This window comes from Pipistrellus kuhlii, unplaced genomic scaffold, assembly GCF_014108245.1.
Source record: "Pipistrellus kuhlii isolate mPipKuh1 unplaced genomic scaffold, mPipKuh1.p scaffold_m20_p_15, whole genome shotgun sequence".
NCBI classification, from domain to species: Eukaryota; Metazoa; Chordata; class Mammalia; order Chiroptera; family Vespertilionidae; genus Pipistrellus; species Pipistrellus kuhlii.
Window position 1 is genome coordinate 15,360,377 of NW_023425460.1, and position 21,811 is coordinate 15,382,187.

General features: G+C 34.9%; 1 protein-coding gene and 1 pseudogene across 13 annotated transcripts in view; both read left to right on the forward strand.

The window, feature by feature from the left end:
* The window catches only part of JMJD1C (jumonji domain containing 1C), a 183,760-nt gene that overhangs the window by 115,539 nt on the left and 46,410 nt on the right, over positions 1-21,811 (forward strand). For 10 of the 13 annotated variants that reach the window (XM_036438357.2, XM_036438351.2, XM_036438352.2 and 7 more), the window contains 5 exons: positions 13,828-13,933; positions 17,392-17,516; positions 18,873-19,016; positions 19,111-19,297; positions 19,508-21,186. In XM_036438357.2, coding sequence (XP_036294250.1) covers positions 13,828-13,933; positions 17,392-17,516; positions 18,873-19,016; positions 19,111-19,297; positions 19,508-21,186 — 2,241 coding nt within the window. Of the gene's footprint in view, positions 1-13,827; positions 13,934-17,391; positions 17,517-18,872; positions 19,021-19,110; positions 19,298-19,507; positions 21,187-21,811 lie in introns of those variants that run through there. The other 3 variants (XM_036438359.1, XM_045581823.1, XM_036438363.2) reach the window with 2 other exon arrangements.
* Positions 698-1,031, forward strand: LOC118719202 (annotated as a pseudogene).

Here is a 21,811-nt window from a genome sequence, read left to right on the forward strand (position 1 = left end):
ATGTAGTACATACTTAAAGTACCTCAGAAGGATGGGATTTATTTTTTCTCCCACATCCACTCCTGGTTTCAAGTAATTAAGTTCCATCACATACTAACAATCCCTTCCAGTCCTTTATAAAGCCTATTAAGAATTTTTCTTAATGTTTATTTCATATATGTTATGTCAGGCAAACTTGAATCAATTGGTAGCATCTGACTGGCATGTTAGTGTTTTGAATAACTGACTCATCTGGCCAAGAGTGTGTAGTTAATGATGTTCCCTACCAGTACTGTAAAGAAGAGGGTGAACTACTAATTTGTTTTATTGGTCTTGATCACTCCCAAAGTATCTTTGCCATTCTGTCTTATTACATAAATAAGTATAAGCAAACATTTGTACTTTAAGTTTTTATGAATTCAATTTGGATGATGGCACAACTTGGATTAACTCTCTCTGCCTTTTGCCCCAGAACTCCAGGATTTCAGAGTGTCTGATTTAGTATTGAAATAATTAAATTAAATAGTTAATACAAATTAATCACATTTAAAAATAGAGAAAGGGGTGGCCTGTCGGCTGAAAGCTGATAGAGAAGTGCAATTCCCTGTTTGGTTTCCCTCCCAGGCCCACCAAGGCAGCGGCAAGATAGGAGGAAGGAAGTAGTGGGTGACCTCAAGGCCCTTTGCAGCTTTACATTGCAGTCTTATCTCAGCTCAAAATGAACTAGATGCCCTGTACTGCCAGTGTCATTGAGGACATCAACAAAAAGCACTTGGTCCTGCTGCAAGATGGAAGGACTCTTTTTGAGAAGTATTAACCAATTTGGACTTGGAAAAGGAGAGTGAGACACCCTTTCAGCAAGTGTCCATTGAAGAAATCCCAGAAGAACAAAAGGTAGATCAGCAGACCACGCTGGAAGCTGAGAACTTGAAGGTTCAGGCTCTTAAAGATCAAGGTTTCTCCATTCCTCCAGCAGACACTCTTAATGAGTATTAACTCTTTTGCTTGGAGGCTATTGCTCTTTAGGAAAATGGGCTCTCAATGAAAGTGACATTCTGGTCACCTTACACATGTGATTAGATTTTTCTTTTGGATTCTTTTATATCTGTAACCATAAAGAAATCATATGGTTTTTCCCCCCTTATTAGTAACAAAATCATTGTTTAAATAAATAGCTGGATGGACTCCGTTCACATATCACTGTAGAGCCAGCAACTTTTCTGATGCTCTTATGCTAAATTATTTATAGGGGATAGTCTTCATTTGCTTATAAATAAAATATGAATCTAAAAAAACCCGAAACAGAACCATTATATCTATACACGTACACACATAAAATGTTTTAGGAAATATTAGCGCTTTGGGGGTAGGCAAAAGTTTACATCTATTGAAGGTATCAGAATTTGCTAGTAGAACAACAGGTCAACTTGGACCCAGATGCTGAGTCCAACTCTGCTGCTTACTGTCTGAAATCTTGAGCAAGGCATATGCACATAACAGTTTTTTATTTTTTCATCCATAAAATTAGGTATATGCAATATCTGCCTTATGTAAATGTTGCCATTGCCTATGAGATAGTATGTAGGAAAGAACTTTATACCTATAAAATTTTGTGATAAACAGAAGGATATGGGAGGAGTTCAGAAAATAAATAGATCTGGTCGGGTAAATCTTATTTCATATACTTCCAAGAAACCGATTAGAAGTAATTGTTTTGTAAGCCCTGAGCAGTTAAACTAGATGTCTTTCACAGATTTTACCACCTCACTAGTGAGTCACGTAACTGGTGAACTTCCTGCCTATTCCTATTCTTTGTTGTTATTTTGTTCAGCCAAGGTACCTCTCCTATAATACGTTATTTCAACCATTCTTATCAGCACCTTAATTCCTTTACTTCTTTGTCTTCGTCAATCTGCCTTTAAATGTACTACAATTTATTTTATTTTATTACAATTTTTAAATTGCTTTTTAGGCAGGGAGTGAGGGAGCCATAGACCAAACCATTGATTGGCTGCCTCCTGCAGCCTCTAGGTGCATGGGAAACCTAATCAACTGAGCAACACTGGCCAGAGCTATTTTCTCTTACACCCTAAAAATGCACTCCTCTTTATTGGTAGCCGCTAGTCACATTTGGCTATTTAAATTAAATAAATTAGAATAAAAGTAAATTTGAAAACCCAGTTCCTCAGTCACCACGGCCGGCCACATTTCATATACTGAAATAACTAGGACAGTGTAGATATATATGTAACATTTTTATCATTGCAAAAATTTCTTTTGGAAAGCCTTACCCTTAAATGCTTAACATTGTAAGAGAATATTATACTCATTTATTTTGGTATTGTCTCCATTCTCAATGTAAATATTAGTAGGCATCATTTTATTTTACTTATTTATTTTACTTGAGAAAGAGAGATTTGTTGTTCCATTTATGTATACATTAATTGATTTCTTCTTGTATGTTCCCTGACCGCCCTGCAACCTTGGTTTATTGGGACAATGTTATAATCAACTGAGCCACCTGGCCTGGGCCAGTTGGCATCATTTTCTGTGCTCCTTTCTAGCTTCCATTTCTAAAGCAGTTAATTCCAAATTCTCTACTCAGTTTCCTCTCTTTCTCTTAGTAGATGACCTTTGACCTGCAGCACAGGAAATTGAGATTCAAGCAGGAACCCCCCTAACTTCCTGTCCTTATACCTATTTTTGTATCTTTATTTACCTCCTCTTTTCCTTGTGTCATGTATACCCCTGTTTTCTATGACTAATTAAATTTTGCAATAATTGGACACCTTCGATGTCCCAGGCAAAAATCAAGATACTTAAGGAACAACCATGAACAAGACAAAACAAAACAAAACCTGCTTTTATATAGCTTACCTTCTAGGGAGAAGGGACTGACAGCAATCAAACTATTGTAGTATATTAGACAACTGTAAGTGCTACAGAGAAAAGTAAAATCTGGTTGAAAGTGTTAGCTGGGACAGAAAAGAGGAAAGACCCTAAAGTGAAAACATTCAAAGAATGGCAAAAAGACAAATATATGGAAATTACCAAAAACTGTAGTAAGATAGTAAGTGGGTTAAATAGGGCTGTGTAGTCAGTTGTAAAAACTGGGTTTTGTTCAGATTAAGATTAGAGGGGAAGCCTATAGAGGGTTTTGAGCAGAAGTGTGATGTGATAACCCTTTCCCCAATAATTAAAGGGTAAAAAAGTTTTTAAATAAAAAAAATAAATAATACATAAAAGAGTAAAGTGAATTCCCATGTTACCTGTATCATACAGTTTTCATAATTAACAGTGCATAGCCAGTATTTCTTTTGTCTTATTATTCTTGTGTATTACTTTAAAGCAAATCCCACTAATTGTATTATTTCATCCCTAGATGTTTCTCTGTTTGCATATGTGCATAAATTTTTAAAGTGTTAGAATTAACTGTAGGTAGTCAATTCTAATTATTCATAGTAGTCATGTTCTAAATAGTTGAAAGTTCTCAGCAGCTTCAGGAATGAAAGAATAAAAATGTCATATGTTTACTAATTTGCTCTATTCTGCATTAAGCAACTATCAGACTTAGAATAACATCACTAACATTACCACCAACAGTATAGTAGCTAAAAACAGTCTAAACTTTTTGTGGCAGGGTTTTCTTTTATGTTTATTTGTTTTTATCTTTAGGATATATCCCTAGTGGATTATACTCATTCGATTTTTTTGTTTTAGTCTTGGTTTTTCTCTCTTTTTCTTGTATTTCAAAAGGCTTATCCTTGTCCTTGTGGTCTGGAATCTATCTTTACAGATACCTTGCTCCACTTACCAAATCTTAAATGTATTGTTTGTTGTTTCCTTTTTGTTATATAAATTAACTCAATTATTTGCATTCTAAAATTTAAAAGGTTATCTCTTACATCCATTTATTCCCTTTCTTCACTCTTTAATCTTCCATCACCATATTTATTAAAAGTATTATCTGAACTTTCATATCTCTATTTTCTTAGCTTCCAATAACATTTTCAATTATTGCAGCTTGACTTCTGCTTCGCTTCCAATTTTGGAAATTCTTTATTCTTACTGCTTTTATGACATTTCTATTCAGCTTTCCCTTCTATTTATCAACCCTCTTTTGCTAACTATTGCTTCTCTCTAGTTTTAATGTTGGGTGGTTTTTCAGAGTCTTTTTGTCTTCATTTTACAATTCACCCTAAGCAATGTTCTCTTTCCAATGCTGTTGATATCATTTAAAACCCTATCTTCTGAATCTAAAACTCTAGTCCAGACCTCCCTGCTATACTATTATTCATTTAACAACTATTGGTGTGCCAGGCATGTTCAAAACACCCTGCCTCATTGGAGCTTAACATCTATAGGAGGCACAGTAGATAATATATTTAATAAGTAAATGATACATATAAGACAGTTGAATTACTTCTAAGACAAAAGGGAATAGTAAAGCAAGGTAAGACCAATTAGAAATAGAGAGGGTAGAGGCAAATTAGAGTATTAAATAGAATGGTCACAGTAGATTGCATTGAGAAGGCATATCCTTTATAAAAGTTTACTTAATCTGTATTGCATTGATTTGTGTGTGAGTGTATTTCAGCAGGTTGTAAAATCTTAAAGGACAGAACCTCTTACATGTATTACCAGGCTCTTGGCACAGTAATTGACATCTGGTGTTCAAAATTTGTTGAATGAAATAACGTCCTAATATAGCCTTGGCTTGTTTGCTCAATTGTTTGAATTCCCCTGCTCCCCCTTCCCTATCCATGTACCAAAGGGTTACCAGTCCAGTTCCCAGTTGGAGCATATATGGGAGGCAGCCAATTGGTGTTTCTCTCTTTTCCTCTCCATTTCTCTCTCTAAAATCAATAAAAACATCTTTTAAAAAAAAAATAGTCCTACTATACTTTACCTATAAAAGTACCTCTTGGTCCCATATACAAAGACTACTTCAGACATAATTTCAACAAGCTATTGAATCTGGTTTCCTCTACAACATGAGAGAAGCCAAAAGGAAAATTTTTTAAAAAGTGTGATAATGGCATATTGGGCACTTGACAGCACAAGAGGTTACAAAAGAAACTAAAAATAGTTAAAACTCCAAACTTTGTCTTTCTGGCATAGTTTGGTATAGAGGTAGCAACACTTGACATTTATCAATAATTATGATTGTTTTTATTCAGAGTTGCTAGGATTTTCTAGATTTCACTTCTATAAGTTACCTTTAAAAACTTTTTATAGCCTACCCAGCATGCCTCACTGGTTGAGTTCAACATATTAACCAGGAGGTCAGGGCACATATATGAGTTGCAGGCTTGATCCCCAGTGTGAAGCGTGCAGGAGGCAGCCGATCAATGATTCTCTTTCATAATTGATGTTTCTATCTCTTTCTCCCTCTCCCCTTTTCTCTAAAATCAATAAAAATATATTCTTAAAAAACTTTTTGTAGATAGAAACTATAATATATCATATCTCTTTCAGTTTATGTTCTCTTCTGTTTTTTCTAATTAGATGATTTAGAATGGGCACTGACCTGTTTTCTCTTAGATTGTCCAAAAACAAAACAAAAAAATGACAGCAGCCAACACAACATTAGCCTTCCGAAATGAATGAATCAAAATTATACCTTTTTTTCCAGATTGGCAAAAATATATAATTTTTGGTGTGCCACAGAATTTTAGTAATTTGTGTGCCATGAGATGAAAAAGGTTGAAAATCGCTCTTCTAGATAAGTTAAACTTCATAGGAATAGCGAAATAATGACTAAATAATTGTGTAGTGCATGGTTCCTACTATCTTCCTTAACAGTACTAGGTAATGAAGTTGTTCCTGTATTATGATACTTTGGAATTGGAATTGTAACTTCTTCCTTTTTTATGAATAAAATGTATTTCTTGTGTATTTGTATTTCCTCTGCATAGACCCCAATAAAGGGAACAGTTAGTCTGAAATATGGATCATATGATAAAAGATTTAAATAAGGCTTTGGCAGATCCATTTAAAACCTTATCTTCTGAATCTAAAACTCTAGTCCAGACCTCCCTGCTGTACTGTTATTCATTTAACAACTATTGGTGTGCCAAGCACACCAATAATCAAGTTATGGAATTTATTGATTATTTCAGTTTTCACTAGATTGTAGTAATGCTTTCTGAGAAGAGAGAACTATGGTATAATAGTTCAAGTTTATAGGTTATGATAATACACTGAAAATATTAGCCTCCAAAGTATTTGGTGTGTTAGTCATTTTAAAATTATATCCTTTGCATTTTATATTTATGTTTTTTAACAGTATTTTTAAAATATATTTTTATTGATTTGAGAGAGGAAGGGTAAGAGAGATAGAAACATCAATGAGAGAAAATCGTGAATCTTCTGTCTCCAACACACCCCCTACTGGGGATCAAGCCCAAAAGCTGGACATATACCCTTGATCAAAATTGAACCTAGGACCCTTCAGTCGCAGGCTGACCTGTATCTACTGAGCCAAACCACCTTAAGGTTGCATTTTTATATTTTAAAAATACTTTTAAAAAATAGATGTTAACTCTTAAAATCAGAATATTTTGTGACACAATTATATGTATACTCTAGCTTGTATGTGTTCCTATCTAGGAATTATTTTTAGTAGAGTACTTTCCAAAACGTAAAATTATACAATTTTATTTCTTAGGTTGAACTCCTGCCCCCAGGAGAGGGGAGGGAAGGGCAGGGTGAGACTGTCACAGGTAGAGTGCTCCTCCGGTGCAAGGGAGTTGTTTCTTATTTATTTTCTTAAACTTCGGCTGTTCTGAAAGAAAATTTCAGTTGCTTCTTTAGAAAACATTAAACAGTTACCAGGCCTTCCTGAGTTTGTTCAGTGTTAAGTTTGAGGAAGCTGCAGTTAGTAAATTGTGGTTGGCAGATGTTATAAGCAGGTGACTCAGTAGGTTGAACTCATGATGACTCAACTCTGTAAAAATCATGCTGATAAATAACTTGAAAGAAAAATTGCCTTCCAGACTTTTGAACTGCCATAAAAATTCAAAACTATTATTAAAGTTATCACAAAGAATATTGATATGTGGCTTTAGAAGGAAATACATTTTCCTTCAAGTGGTTTTAAAAGTTTTACTTAATTGTTTTGATTTTTGCTCTATGGTAATTGAAAGAAGATCTACCAATGATAGACACTAAGCAAGTTATATATTTAAAATGAAAAAATAGCCCTGCCTGTTTTGCTCAGTGGTTAGAGCACGGGCCACAGACCAAAGGGTCAAGGCCAGGGGCAGGTATCCTGGTTGCAGGTTTGTCCCGGCCCTGATCAGGTTATGTGTGGGAGGCAGCCAATGTATGTGCCTTTCTCACATCAGTGTTTCTCTCTTCCCCTCCTGGACCTCCCTTCACCTCTCTATCGGAAAAAAATGAACAGAAAAAAATATTTTCAATTGAGGATTTTTTTAAAAGCAGAAATATTCTAGGTCTACATAAAGTATATTCAAGAAAATATTTTTTGAGAAGTTGATTTCAGTAGAAAGGTTAGCAGAAAACCCAAATGGCAATTATTTTTAATGAATAAAAATAACCTGCTTAACTCTTTAATGTAACCTTGATTATAAATGAACAAATAAAGCAAAATTTGTAGTCTTCTTGATATTGCAAGTACATAGATTGGTTAAAGATGTGTGGAAAGGGTTTTGACCGTAGGCAAATGCTTGCTGCTTTTCCTCCCTCCCAGCTATGTAATTGAGGGTAATTTACATAATCTTTGACTGTTTGCGCATCTGTAAATTGGAAAAAATACTATCAAAGTAGGGTTTACCAGGTGTTCGGAGATACCTAGAACTCTTTAAAATACCTAAAACTCTTTGAGACTTTGAAAATTTAGTAACTTTACTGCTTTCATATTTTCTCATGCTGTATATTAAATTAATATAACCATTTTTGTTTTAGTTATTAATGATATAAATAATGACAACTAATACCAAGTGTAAGTTTCAAGGAGAGATTCCTTAAATATTTGGATGTATATATAATGGCCAGTTGCTTATAGTGGCAATAAGCTTCAAGTTAGAATTCTGAGGATGATGGAATACTTGTCTGTAGTATTCTGGGACAAAGCTACCAGGTTTTAGCTATAGTGATTATAAAATGAATTAACATTATTTTTCAATTTTTATTTTTTAATCTTCACCTGAGGATTTTTTTTTTTTTGAGAGAAAGGGGAAGAGATAGAAACATTTTTAAAAAATAAATATTTTTATTGATTTCAGAAAGGAAGGGAGAAGGGAGTAAGAGATAGAAACATCAGTGGTAAGAGAGAATCACTGATTGGCTATCAAGTCCACAACCCGGGCATGTGCCCTGATAGGAATTGAATTGTAAACTCCTAGTTCATAGGTCAATGCTCAACCACTTAGCTGTACTGGCTGGGTGAGAAACATTTTTTTAAAAATATACTTTATTAATATTTTACAGAGAAAGAGAGAGAGATAGAGAGTTAGAAACATCGATGAGAAAGAATCATCGATCAGCTGCCTCTTGCACACCCCCTACCGGGGATGTGCTCGCAACCAAGGTACATGCCCTTGACCGGAATCGAACCCAGGACCTTTCAGTCCACAGGCCAATGCTCTATCCACTGAGCCAAACCGGTTTCAGTGAGAAACATTTTTTTAACATTCATATCCTTTATAAGATTGTTCTCTAAAACTGGGAGCCATAAAATATGGTAAATAAAACAATTTAGAAAGATTGGTAGATTATTTTAGTTAGGAAAATGTGAGAAGGGGTGATATTATTCTAGAACCTCGATTTTCAACCAGTGCTGCAAGAATTTTTAAAACATGCCGTACCTGACTTTTCAGGGGCACTGACCTCTGTTATTTATTTATTTTATTTTATTTTATTTTATTTTTTTACAGCAGCCAACACATCAACACAGTAATAACTGTCTGGTGTAAATTAATCAAAATTATACTTTTTTCCCCAAATTGGCAAAAAAATATATTTTTTTAGCGCGCTGAAAAATTTTGGTAGTTATGTGTGCTATGAGATGAAAAAGGTTGAAAATTTCTGTTCTAGAGGGATGTTTTCAATTTATCGTAATATATTGACAAATTAATTAAGAAGACTGTGATAAGACTTTAGAAGAAACAGTAAGAGGTAAGTCCATAATATAAATAAATAAGGAAAACATATAAGTAAAAAGTCTTCTCCTTGCCCTAGCCGGTTTAGCTCAGTGGATAGAGTATAGGCCTGTGTCCAACCAGAGGGTCCCTCCCAGTTTCCATTCTGGCCAAGGACACTGTACCTTGGTTGCAGACTCCTCCACGGCTAGAAACCTAGTTGATGGCCTGGTTAAAGTTCCTGTAGGAAGCAACCAGTTGATATGTTCCTCTCACATCAATGTTTCTCTCTGCTTTTCCCTCTCTCTCCCACTCTCCCTGAAAATCCATGAAAAGAATATCCTTGGGTGAGAATTAACAGCAACAACAAATTATATCTCCTTGTTCTACTTGTTTATAATCCAAAGCATAGGCCCCACCTCAAGATTTACTGCTGCCTCTAGATTCATTGCTGACCTCAGGCTTGCTCACTGATTTCTACAGCTAGTCAATGCCTTTGATTCTGTTTTGCAAGAACTTGCTAAGGCTACCCAGGCTATTTGTAACAGGTCATTGCTTCTAAAGCTTGCTTTTTAAAAAGTGAAGCTTAATTGCTATTGATGACAGTTTTGTTTTTATTTTTAAATCACACAGATTAAGGATTGCAGTGAGTAAATGAATCCTATGTTCCAGCTTAATTCTGATTCATGTACCTTAACATCTTGCAGGTTTTTAATTTTTTTTAGTGTGAATACATAAATCTATAACACTATTGACTCTAAAATATTGGTGTTTGTTTATATGCAGGAAATCTAGTAGTTCTAAATAATTATAATTTAAAATTCTGCCAAAAACGTAAAACTTTAGCAATTGTGTAAATCTGGAAAACTTTTAAGTTTTATCATAAACTAGAGGCCCAGTGTGTAAATTATACATTGGTGGGGTCCCTTGGCCTGGCTGGTCATTTAGGGTGATTGGGGCCATAGGCGGTTCGCAGGCCACGGGAGGTTGGCTGTGGGAGTGCACTGATAACCAGGGGCAGCTCCTGTGTTGAGCATATACCCCTGGTGGTCACTGCATGTCATAGCAACTGGTCCATTGTTCCTTTGTTCAGTCACTTAGGCAGATATAGATATAGATATAGATATAGATATAGATATAGATATAGATTGTGTTACGAAGAAAGAATGAGGGTATCCAAAACTGACTATACTAGTAGATTCAGAATTATGTTAGAAACATTTTAGAAATAACCATAGCCTTAACCTTATGTAGCAGAAAATATCAGGTAAAATGTTTGAAATACTGTATATTTCTCCCAGTAATACATGAAGACAATTTTGTGGTAGGATGTGGTGTGACATTTCCTTTCTCTTTAACCCTAATAGTTTTCTTTTTCAAAGTTTCATATAAGCTGTATTTGTCTCCCTGATTGGGCCTTCCCCTACACTGTTCTTGGGGGTTTTATTATTATTTTTTAATCTTCACTCAAGGCACAGCTAAAATTCTATATTAGTCAGTTGCATACTGTGAAATATAGTGAATAAATAGCATTTTTTAAAGCTATGGTTTTTGTGTTTTATTTAAAATATATTTTTATTGATTTCAGGGAGTAAGGGAGAGGGAAATAGAAACATCATTGATCAGCTGCCTCCTTACACACCCTTTACTGGAGATTGAGCAAAAAACCTGGGTATGTGCCCTGATCAGGAATTGATCTGTGAACTCCTGGTTCATAGGTCAACACTCATCCATTGAACCAAATCAGCAAGACTATTTATAGCATTTTTAATTTCCAGATCCTTAGTTTCTCATCTTGTGAGTCTGCCCGCCTCGTATCTGATTTTTAGCACTTTCACAGAATTAATTGTTCAGCTCAATAAAAAAGGGGGAAGGGAGCATTCATTTGGCTCTCCCTTAGCATTGGCAACTCTTATAATCTATCTTTTTTTGATCCTCTTTAAAAAACTCACAAAGGGAATGATGACTAGTTAATAGAAAGAAATACCTGTCACTTTCAGAGACTATACATAGAGGAGAACTTCTGTAACAATATGACAGTCAACCAGGCATTGTATTGGGATAATTTTCATGGGTTTTAATTTAGTAATTCTTGTCATCCGGTACTATGCATAATTCAGAATTGGATGTTTTATGGAAACTGCTTGTAGTATTTTTTTAAATCTTATAAAAATATTAAGATGCAAAGATGCAGATATTGCTTTATAGAAGAGGAACTTGATATACAATAATTTGAACTTAAATAAGGTCATTTCAGGAAATGGAGTTATCAGTTTTTAAAAAAAATATATTTTATTGATTTTTTACAGAGAGGAAGGGAGAGAGATAGGGAGCTAGAAATGTTGGTGAGAGAGAAACATCGACCAGCTGCCTCTTGCACACCCCCTACCGGGGATGTGCCTGCAACCAAGGTACATGCCCTTGACCGGAATCTAACCTGGGACCTTTCAGTCCGCAGACCGACGCTCTACCACTGAGCCAAACCGGCTTTGGCTGGAGTTATCAGTTTTTAATAGTATGCTTTTCATGGTAGAAAATGAATGGGTCATTTTTGAGAGGATATTGGTATGGTGTCTTAATCTTGGAAATTCAGCCTATTATTTTAACCTGTTGAATAAATAAAATATACATAAATTTTGAGCAAGTAAATTTTATATTCTTATATCTTAAATTGTAAAATTTCAATACAGAGGAACTGATGTTAAACCTATCTACAGAATATGGCATTGCTGTTTTTAATAGCAGTTTATACCCTATTTCTATCCCAAATATAAAGGCTGGAGCTGAAACTGGTTTGGCTCAGTGGATAGAGCGTTGGTCTGTGGACTGAGGGGTCCCAGGTTCGATTCCAGTCAAGGGCATGTGCATTGGTTGTAGGCACATCCCCGATGGGGGGTGTGCAGGAGGCAGCTGGTCAATGTTTCTACCTCTCTATCCCTCTTCCTCCCTCTCTGTGAAAAATTAATAAAATATATGAAGAAAAGAAAGGCTTGGTAGTGATAGGTCATAGTAAACTTTTTGTATAAAGTCAGCAGTGACATCCAGGTGATTGTGAGTACCCATCTTCTTGCCAGTTAAATGTCTAGGATAACAGTGACAAGAGCAATTGTTATAAAGGTAGGTAGATGTTTAAAACTAGAGACCTGAGTCTATGGATTCCTAAAACCAGAATTGAAATGTCTGAATGATTAGACTATCAGCTTAGGAAAGCGATTAGATTTGTGTTTTACTCGAGATAAGCTTGGACCTGTGTATTGAAGTTAGAGTAAGAAATATTTTAAAAGATCTTTATAGCTGTCAGGGCTGTCTGGAAATAATAATGGATTTCCTTGAGAAACAGAAAGTTTCCGGTGTTTTGTCTGTCATAGATCAGTCTATCACCTGGTGTTTATCAAGAGGATCCAAGCCTGAGCTTTCTATGGTGTTTTCTATTCTTAAAACAATGTTAACTAGTGTGCAAAAGGGATTGCTAAAAAGTGGTGTGTGTTTTTTTAACGAAAAGGAAGACTATTAGCATGGGCAATTATTTTTTTTCAAAATGACACATTTTATCTACCTTTTTGTGCGACTCTTTTCATTATAGTATTTCCTTTTGCTTTAAAGTAGCAGCACTTTTGTATCTTTTCCAAGGAACATAGCTGATAACTTAAGGCTTTTATTTCACCTGTAGTGGTCACTGGTACAAATGAAATCACAGTATCTACCACAGTATTACTCCAAAAATTCAGAGTAGTCCCTGAAAGCAGTGATGAGATAAGAAGGAAAAGTTTTACTTAGAAAAACTTTAAAGCAGAAGAGTGAAGTATGACCTACCTGCTTGATTAGGGATATTTATCTTTTGTACTCTTCAGCCACTTTTGGCTCTTCCAGAAAATTATTTTTATTTATCAGATATAATTATCTTCATTTAGCTCCTTCTGTTCACTGGTTTCCATATTCTGCCAGTCCATTTTTAAAAGGGCTGCCAATTGGCAGTGCTGCTTTGTTGTTCTTCTCAACTTTACCCTAGGGCTCCTGCTGCTGATCCCAAATGGGGGAGCAGCAGAGGTGCTTTGAAAAAGAGAGAACAAAATGTCAGAGTCCAGTAGGATACCAAGAGTTTGTGGGAAACGGTGTGACTGTGTAATTCACATCTCTAATGAGAGAACTTTTATTTTTGTGTCTAGATCCACCTTGTTATAAGGATATTATAACTTAATTTTAATTGCCTGGATGCTTTGGCACTGGCTTGAAAACCTTTAGCAGTGAAGTTACTGGTCAGCTGTATTTGAGTAGAACTAAACTAATGACATTTAAATCAAGATAGTAGAAAATGACTTGTCACTTAAAGCCAACGTTTTAGGCATTATGGGAATAATGGTAACTCAACTATGTATGTTTATATTGTCAATAAAATATTCAGCTTAATTCTTTTGCTGACAACCTTAAATGACCTGATGCTGTTTTATTTGTATATTGTTTCTAAAAGTGAAAACCTTTAAAAAGATGATTGTATAAGGCCATACTTGAAGTTAAAAACAGATGAGTCGATTTCAGATTTTGCCTTTAGGACATGACATGGTTGTCAAGGACCAAATTTTACCATGGATTAATTTATTTTGGTGTTTTGTTATTACTTAAAAACTTGTGTTTTTTCATACACTTAGATCAAGGAAATTTTCCGTCTTTAGAATATGTAGGAGGAAAATTTGGTAACATTAATGTTATAAGAGGATAACATGGACCTTTTAATCTGTAATTCTAGGAGGACATAGACAGCCTAAACCCAGTTCTCAGGGACAACCCACAACTTCAGGAAGAAGTGAAAATTTGGGTAAAGGAACAAAAGGTTCAGGAGATTTTTATGCAAGGTAACTATTTTAAAGTTTTGTATTTCTTTGTGTGGAGTTTTTGTTTCTTTTTGATTTTATTATTTTTTAAAATGTATTTTTATTGATTTCAAAGAAGAAGGGAAAGGGAGAGAGATAGAAACATCAATGATGAGAGAGAATCATGGATAGGCTGCCTCCTGCACACACCCAGTGGAAATCAAGCCCTAGCAACCTAGGCATGTTTCCTAACCAGGAATCAAACTGGGGACCTGATTCACAGGTCAATGCTCAACCACTGAGCCACGGTGGTTGGGCTTATTTTGTTTTTATTGTTTTATTTTATTTATTTTTTAAAATATATATCTTTTATTAAAGATTTCAGAGCGGAAAGGAGAGGAAGAGAGATAGAAACATCAATGATGAGAGAGAATCATTGATTGGCTGCTTTCTGCATGTCCCCCACTGGGGATCGAGCCTGCAATCCAGGCATATGCCCTTGACCAGAATCAAATCTGAGACCCGTCAGTCTGCAGGCTGACGCTCTATCCACTGAGCCAAACTGGCTAGGTCTTGTTTTAAACTGGACATTTTCTGATGTTAGGTTTTGATTGTTTCACTTATGTGCAATATAAATAGAAAGCCCAGTCTAATATTTTGAGTTGTATACAATCCAGGAAAAATAATAGCAAAATCATAATAAGTTTAATAGAAAGTTGATAATTTCACCAGTTAACCAATTTGAGATAACTGCCTGGCATGAAATTATTGCCTCACTGATGTTTTGTTGATAGAAAAAATTTCCATATTTACAGAATGCTTTAGGTGTGTCCTTCCTGGAAAAGGAAGCATTGTTTGCAGTAGAGGGTTGCCCAAAGCCACAATTGATTTCCTTTGAAGAATGCTGTTGGTATCTGATAAAAGTGATCTATTTCAGTTTGCAGTCCTCGGTGATTACTATAACACTACTTAGTTTTTTCTTTCTTTTTCCCCCCCATAGAAATAAGTTTGTCTACAACATGTGACTTTTAAATCAGTGAGGTTTTATAATTCCCAGTGATTACTTTTTCTGTCAGAAAAATCATTATGTAAATTTAAAGCTTTTGTGGAATTGAATTAAAACAGGGACAAGTATTTATATTATGTTTAATGTCCATAAAAGGAATTTTGTTGTCAAATTTCCATATTTATCTCAGCCCTCAACTTCCATGCCATTTAATTATTAAGAGAGATAACCCCAAAGTTGTGGCTGTTTTGCTTTGTGTAGGTATGGCAACAGATCATCTACTTACTAAATTCTTAAGCTAAATACTTTCTAAACTTTTAATATGGATAATTTAAAACAAACATTAATATAATATTTCAGTGAACTTATGTGCTTATATCCGAGCCCCAGGAATTATAAAACCATGGCAGATCCTGTCACATCCATACTCTTATTTTACTTTTATAAAATTTTAGATATCACCACATTCTGTTTTTAAAGCCATCACATCATTATTATGCTGGGGAAAAAATGTTTTCTTAATATCAAGTACTGAATAAATACTTGGGTTAAAACTTCCATTCGTTTCTTAAATGCCTTAAATTATTTTTAACAGGATTGATTCAAAATAAGGAGATTGAAAAAAATCCACAAATTGATTGTTATGTCCTGTCTTATTTTTTTAAATTTATTTAATGGAGAAACCAGGCTAATATTTTTAAATAACCTTTCTTCCTTATCATGTTCTTAGAGGTGAAAATATTAAGGCAGTGCCCTGATGGATACAGTTTAATTGGTTGAGTTTTATCCCTCGCACCAAAAGGTTGCTGTTTTGATCCCTGGTCAGAGCACATAACACAGGTTAAGGTTTCTCTTTCACGTTGATTGTTCTCTCTCCCCCGCTTCCTCTTGCTCTAAAATCAATTTTTACAACCATATTTATAAAAAATAAAAAGTAAGACTAACTCCAAATTGTTTGGTGGTGGGAACAAGTAGTTAAGATAGATGGTATGCTAATGGGAATTGAAAATTGGTCATTATTTAGTTATTTCCTAAAGTGCACTGGTACCTGTGAATTGGAGAAATTTTAATCTCCATAATATAGGTACTAGAGGACCCATGCACCAAATTCGTGCATGGAGGTGTGTGTGTGTCCCTCAGCCCAACCTTCACCTCCAATATGGGACCCTTAGAGGGATGTCCGATTGCCCATTTAGTCGAACATCCCTCCCACAATCCAGGACTGCTGACTCCCAACTTCTCGCCTGCCTGCCTTCCTGATTGGCCCTAACCACTTCTTCTTGCTAGCCTGATCACCCCCTAACCACTCCCCAGCCAGCCTGATTGATGCCTAACTGCTCCTCTGCCAGGCTGTTTGCCCCTAACTGCCCTGCCCTGCAGGCCTGGTCTACCCTAACTGTCCTCCCCTGCAGGCCTGGCCCCCTAACTGTTCTTCCCTACAGGCCTGGGTCCCCTTAACTGCCCTTCCCTGCAGGCCTAGTAGCCCCCAACTTCCCTCTTCTACCAGCCTAGTCATCCCTAACTGCCCTCCCCTGCAGGCCCTTATATGCCTGGTCCCTCCCAACTGCCCTTCCCTGCTGGCCATCTTGTGGTGGCCATCTTGTGTCCACATGGGACAGACATCTTGTGTATTGGGATGATGGTCAATTTGCATATTATTCTTTTATTAGATAGGACAAGAGGAGGCAAAAGTAGGTTTACAGTTGTCCATAAGGAAAATAATACAATAATCGATAAATAATAATATAAGAATAAATTTTGTATATTGTATGCTCACAATATAACCTACTTTTGCCCCCATCCTGTATATTCTGTGGATTGACTTGTTTTAATATGCCTACTTTCATATAGAATAGTATATCTACATGTAGATACCTTTTTAAGAAGTGAGTTTAATACTAAAGTATGCCATATTTTTTATAAAGCATTTTAGTTCCATATTTATAAATTTCACTTAACAATCTCTCCATGTTTTTAAGACTGTTAGCAGGTTTTCCTATTTATCACAGAGAATTCAAAATTTATAGTTTCTTATAGTAAAGTTTGGCAACTAGGAGACTGAGGCAACAAGTTCCACATTACCCATTCCATTTTAGCCATGTAGCTATGTACCCCAATCTTGTTACAGTAGCTTTGTAACCTTACTACTTTCTAGATCACAATAACTTTACATTTTGTACAATCTTCTTATTAATTTACGATCCGAGAGACATTCTTTTTGACTTAAAGGTATTTTATTTCCATTGAGTTAGGAAGTATTTGTGTCTAGGAGAGTGTGTTTAATAATAACTTGATAATGATCTGTCTCTAATATATACTCACTTATATCCAAGTGAGTAGTGCCCATTTATGTCACAACTCATGTTTCTCCTAAAAGATAGTTTTTTTTAAATGAAAATGTCTCCATTTAAGATATCCCCATTTCTTGGATTATTTTTTATTTTTATTTGTGTTGTTTTTGGGGTTTTTTTTGTTTTGTTTTTGTTTTTTTTAGGTCCTTATTCCTTAAATGGATACAGAGTGAGAGTATATAGACAAGATTCTGCCACCCAGTGGTTTACTGGCATAATTACTCATCATGATCTCTTCACTCGCACCATGATCGTTATGAATGATCAGGTAAATAGTACAACTAATATTTCTGGAAACAGATATATTCAATTCAAATTTTCAATGTTCCCCCAAAAATGGATCAACAGGCTGACACTATATAATTTTCATCTGTTATTTTAGTCATATAATCCTAGTAAGTTTAAATATATTGATGTTACATAGAAGTGTCTTTAGGTCACGGAGATAATGATGCCAAATTTATTTCAACACTGATAGAATCAGTCTGTTAAATAGAGACATCAGATTATTTTAATTGAATAGTGTAGGATATTTTTTAATGCTTAGGTCAGCAAAATATTTTGTAAAGTCAGCTTTCCCGTCTCTCCAGAAATAAAAATCTTTCCTAAATGTTTTATTTTCAATTATGAAAACTTTTAATGTATGCTGTAGTTCTTTTCACATTAAATTTCAGAATTGGTATGCTACCTTAAGTTTTTTGGTGAGTATTAAGAATACAAATTTCAAATGAAGTTTTTAAATAGCAGTCTGCTGAAGAATTTCAGAGGAGAAGGCTAGAGTGAGTGGGAAGAGATCAACCAAAGAACTAGTGTGCATATATGAATAACCCGTGGACACAGACAATAAAGTGGTGAAGAAAGGGGAGTGGGAATTATGGGGCGGGATTTAGAAGGGGTCAGTGAGGAAGGAAAGGAACATATGTAATACTTTCAACAATAAAGATTTTAAATAAGTAAGTAAATACAATAGTAGTCTGAAAGTCTTAATTTCAAATCTTTTAAAGCTGTAGTTTATTTTCCTGGGGGAAAAAAAAAAGATACTTACACCTTCTTACCTGTAGAGGGTATCATAATTAATGAGAGCCCCTTTATAAACAATTTGAAAGCTTTGGTAAAAATCTTGTCAAAATACTGTTATTTAAATGGTATTTTTTTCCTGAAAAGGTGATGAACTTTCACCTCTCAGTGAAGAACAAAAGCACCCTTAATTTTTTTTAAAATTATTTCTTTAACCTGTCTTTTAAAATTTATTATTATTTATTTACACTTTTGTTCTTTTCCTCTAAGCTCTATCTTCTTAGTTTTATTTTATACGTTTTTTGAAAATTATTTTTAAAATACATTTTATGACTTGGCATCATACTCATTTGTTTTTCAAGGTATACTTGCAATAAATATATTTGCTTTTTAATTTTGGCAGATATAATAGTAGGTCTGAGAAGAAGGTTGAAGTAATTTTATCTATGATGATTAAAATTAGCTTATTGTAAGTATAGCAGTATCTTATAAATTAAGAAATCCTAACTGATTTCTAGATATTTCTACTCCTTGACGAATGTGCCTGATAACACATTGGCTAGCTGACTGGATTTAATTTTTGTTCTTTTTTTGTGTTATGGATTAGGTACTAGAACCACAGAATGTCGACCCTTCTATGGTTCAAATGACCTTTCTAGATGATGTTGTTCACTCCTTGTTAAAAGGTGAAAATATTGGCATTACATCACGACGAAGGTCTCGTGCTAGTCAAAATAGCAACGCTGTTCACGTATGTATGTTGTTCTAGATTACTGTAAAAAAATTTCCCGTAGATTGCTTAGGATAAGATGGTAAACAAGTCGTTGTTAATTGTTTTGTTTTAGGGTCATTATACACGTGCCCAGGCAAATAGTCCCAGACCAACAATGAACTCCCAAGCTGCTGTACCAAAACAAAATACACACCAGCAACAAAGAAGTATTCGTTCAAATAAGAGGAAGGGCTCTGATAGCAGTATACCAGATGAAGAGAAGATGAAGGAGGAAAAATATGATTATATAGGGCGAGGAGGTAGGACCTGGGTGTTTTTTTGTGTGTGTGTTTGTTTTTTGTTTTGTTTTTTGTTTGTGTTTTATTTGTTTTTTTGTGTGTTTGTGTGTGTGTGTGTGTGTGTGTGTGTGTGTGTTTTAGGGAATGAGAACAAATAAAACAAAATACATTTAAAGTATACTTATTTAATATTAGTATTAAAAGGAAAACCTCTTTTTTTTAATCTTGCAGAAAATCCTAAAGGTAAAAACAAACAGTTGGTGAACAAAAGAAGGAAACCTGAGGAGGATGAAAAGAAGCAAAATATGAAAAGACTACGAACCGACAATGTTTCAGACTTTTCTGAGAACAGTGACTCAGAAAATTCAAATAAGAGGATAGTAAATAATTCCTTAGAGCCAAAACCAGAGAATGAGTTAAAAAATAAGAACATTTCGAAGATTAATGGAGAAGAAGGAAAATTCCAAAATAACGAGAAGACAGGAGAGGAGACACTAATAGATAGCCAGCCTCCCTGGGATCAAATACAAGGAGATACAAAACATGAAGAAGTGGAGAAGCAGACGTTTGTTAACTCTCAGCTTCAAGAAAAAATGATTATCCATTCATCAGAACACACCACACTTTCTGATCATAATCCTAATGATTTAATTCTTCAGGAAAAAACGGATAAAACACATACAGTGGAATTGCCAAAGGAGCAGTTTGTATCCAGACCATCCACACCAAAATGTGTTATTGATATTACAAGTGACACTAATTCTGAAAAGGTGGTTCAGGAAAATTCAAATACCTTTGGTCTTCAGACACTTCAGAAAATGGATTCTAATGTTAGTGATTCAAAACATTTGATTGTAAATGCAAAATATTTGGAAGCATCAAAACAAGATTCTGACCATAGCTGGATCAGTGATGTAGTTAAAGTAGATATAACCCAATCAAATGTTAAGAATGCTCCTTCAGGAAATGATCATTTAAATATGGAAAAAGAAAAAAATCAGCATGCCTCTTACACGACTTCTGTAAGTGTAGGTTCTGTAATAGAAGATAAGCCACGTAAGCGAAGTCCGCCCCCAGAGGTTATAAAATCTAAATTTAATGTTTCAGTAGATGGTCACAAAACAAAATCTAATCCCTCACCTGAAGTTGTTAAACCTAAAATTACCCATTCTCCTGATTCTGTTAAATCTAAGGCTACTTATGTCAACAGCCATACCACTGGTGAAAGAAGACTGGCAAATAAGATAGAACATGAATTATCAAGATGCAGTTTTCATCCAGTTCCTACTCGAGGCAATACATTAGAAACTACGAAGAGCCCTCTTATTATTGATAAAAATGAGCATTTCACAGTTTATAGAGATCCTGCACTTATTGGGTCAGAAACAGGAGCTAATCACATTTCACCTTTCTTAAACCAGCATCCTTTTTCTCTTCATTCTTCATCTCATAGAACCTGTTTAAATCCAGGTACCCATCACCCTGCCTTAACTCCTGCAACCCACTTATTGGCCGGATCATCCAGTCAAACTCCATTGCCTACCATTAACTCTCACCCTCTGACCAGTGGTCCACATCATTCTGTTCATCACCCTCATTTACTACCTGCTGTGTTACCTGGAGTGCCTACTGCCTCCTTACTTGGTGGCCACCCACGATTAGAGACTGCTCATGCCAGCAGCCTGAGCCACTTAGCACTAGCACACCAACAGCAGCAACAGTTGTTACAGCACCAGTCACCTCATCTTCTTGGACAAGCCCATCCTTCTGCTTCGTATAGTCAGCTTGGTCTTTATCCAATTATTTGGCAATATCCAAATGGAACACATGCATACTCAGGACTTGGTCTGCCTTCTTCCAAGTGGGTTCACCCAGAAAATGCAGTTAATGCTGAATCTTCATTAAGAAGGGTAAGTTATATTGTAGTTAGCCACATATCCATGAATATAAGTACAAGTGCTTTTTAAACATTTCATTAATTGTCTAGATTTCTTTATATAATTCATTAACATTTTTTAAGTTATTTTTCTAATTATAATGAAACTTCAAAGTCTATTTTTTAAGAAGCCAATTTGAAGTAAAACTTCTTGGATTGTTTTTATTATGCGTATTATGAAGATTATCTTCAAAAATTAATTATGGTACATATCCATAATTGTTTGGCAAAGCTAAATTCCTATAAGTGGAGTTTCTGGAATAAAAATTATATATAGTTGTTAGGATTTTTATATATATTATCAAATTTTAAAAGATAAATTGTTATATTCCCCAGCTGTATGCATTATGTTAATGCTATATTATAAGCTATGACTCTAATTTCCTTGTATTGTAAAGGCAGCCAAAGTTAAAGGGTCCGTATATTAGGCAGTAAAGTTGGGGCTTAAATTCCTTCTACTTAATAGAGTATTGCTGAAGGTAATAGTTTAATGATTTCATTTCTTCATGGACTATGTGGTTTCTCTATCCAGTTCATTTTTATACTAAGAAAGTGTTGAGGGCATTACCAGCCCCAATGTAAAAAAGGGGAGTAGGAGT